The 1691-nt window shown below is 49.6% G+C and overlaps 1 protein-coding gene across 1 annotated transcript; it reads right to left on the bottom strand.

Annotated features, from left to right (window-relative positions):
• Positions 1 to 502: 502 nt before the first annotated feature.
• Positions 503 to 1456, bottom strand: LOC306660963 (olfactory receptor 10AD1-like; the record flags this gene model as incomplete). Its single annotated transcript, XM_079139721.1, has 1 exon — positions 503 to 1456. One exon carries the CDS (start codon positions 1454 to 1456, stop codon positions 503 to 505), a length of 954 nt encoding a protein of 317 aa, XP_078995847.1.
• Positions 1457 to 1691: the final 235 nt, after the last annotated feature.

The raw sequence follows: 1691 nt of genomic DNA on the forward strand, positions 1-1691 counted from the left end.
ATTGTGGGGCCACCATGCAGGGATGGTGTCTGATACTCACAGCGTATTTCTCCAACTTACTGCTTCCATATATCCCCTTGTGGTATTCAATCTATTCCTTTCCCAAAACCTAGATTCCTAGGAATTGACTTTACCCTAGAAAGTAATGTTCCCCAAAGCATGGCCTAGTTGTCTTTTTTCATCGGTTTCTCTGGAGAAGCTGGCCTGCCTTTTTTCACATTATGTAATTAATTTCTTAATTTCATTGCACTTGTTCCTCCATCTTGAAAGGATATTACAAAGAGAAGTCTGGGAAGATCGATTGTGCTGGAAATAAAGTCAGACAGATGAAACTTAGACACCAGGAGGAACTTCCAGTTAAGTTGGGGGCCAACAAAGACGTCACTCTTTTTTTCTGAAGGCTTTCAGCATTGGAGAGTTATTCACTTGTCCAGGTTGGAAAAGGGGTAACCTTCTCCCACCCCAGGGGAGGAAACTTCTTCTGGATCCAGGGGCCTTCCCGCTAGACAGTCTCTGCCTGGGCCAGGCTGGCTCTCCCCAGGGCTCTCCCCATGGCCCCCTTCATCTCCTTGTTGCGCAAACTGTAGATGATAGGGTTGCACATGGGGGTGATGATGGTGTAGAGGAGGGAGAAAGGCTTGTCTTTGTCAGGCCCGTGTGTGCTGCGGGGATTCATGTAGGAGAACATAGCCGAGGTGTAGAAGAAGACAACCACAGTCAGGTGGGAGGCACAAGTGGAGAAAGTCTTCCCCCGACCTGAGGAGGAGGCTCTGCCCAGGATGGAGGTCAGGATGCGGGCATAGGAGGTGACAATGAGCACCATGGGGCTGAGTAGCACCACAATGGCATCAGCAAAGATCACTTTTAGACTAAATAGAGGGTCCCCACAGGAGAGGGCAATCACTATGGGGGCCTCACAGAAGAAGTTCTCTACATGGTTGTCTCTGCAGAATGGACCTCTAAATGTCATGTAGTCGAGGAGGATGCCATTGATCATCCCAAAGAACCAGGAAGTACCCACCAGGCTCACACAGACCTGTCGGCTCATGATCTGAGCATAGCTAAGCGGCTGGCAGATAGCAACATAACGGTCATAGGCCATGAATGCCAAGAGGATGCACTCAGCCACTCCCACACCAAAAACCAGGTACATCTGGGTCAAGCAGGAGGCAAAGGAGACCGTGTGGTTCTTGACTACCAGGTGGATCAACATCTGTGGGATGGTGGTGGTGATGAAGCAGACATCCAGGAAAGATAGGTGGCCAAGGAAGAAGTACATGGGGCTGTTGAGCCTGGGGTCTGTCCAGGTGATGAAGATGATGAGGCCATTCATGGCCATGGCAAGGCCATAGAGGGCTAGGAAGAGTGTGAAGAGCAATGTTCGAGTGGAAGGGTAGCTCTGCTCAAAGCCCACGAGAATGAACTCTGTCACCCTGCTGACGTTCCTGAGGTCCATCGTCTGGGGCCAGCTTGAGGTCAAGGATAGGAAAAGCACAGGTGAGTTAGCTGTGTACAGGAGCTACTTTGACTGGCTGACTTCTGTAAAAACAGATCAGGGGAAAATGAATGAAAAAGGCAGTAAAGGAAAATTCCAGTAAACTCCATGTGAGTCTGCAGTGTCATGGGCACAGAAAAGGACAGTGCTACTGTAGGCTGCAATAGGGGAAACATATTACAAGCCAAGGAAGGAT

The sequence above is a fragment of the Sciurus vulgaris genome (genome assembly GCF_902686455.1).
Source record: "Sciurus vulgaris genome assembly, chromosome: 5".
Lineage (NCBI taxonomy): Eukaryota > Metazoa > Chordata > Mammalia > Rodentia > Sciuridae > Sciurus > Sciurus vulgaris.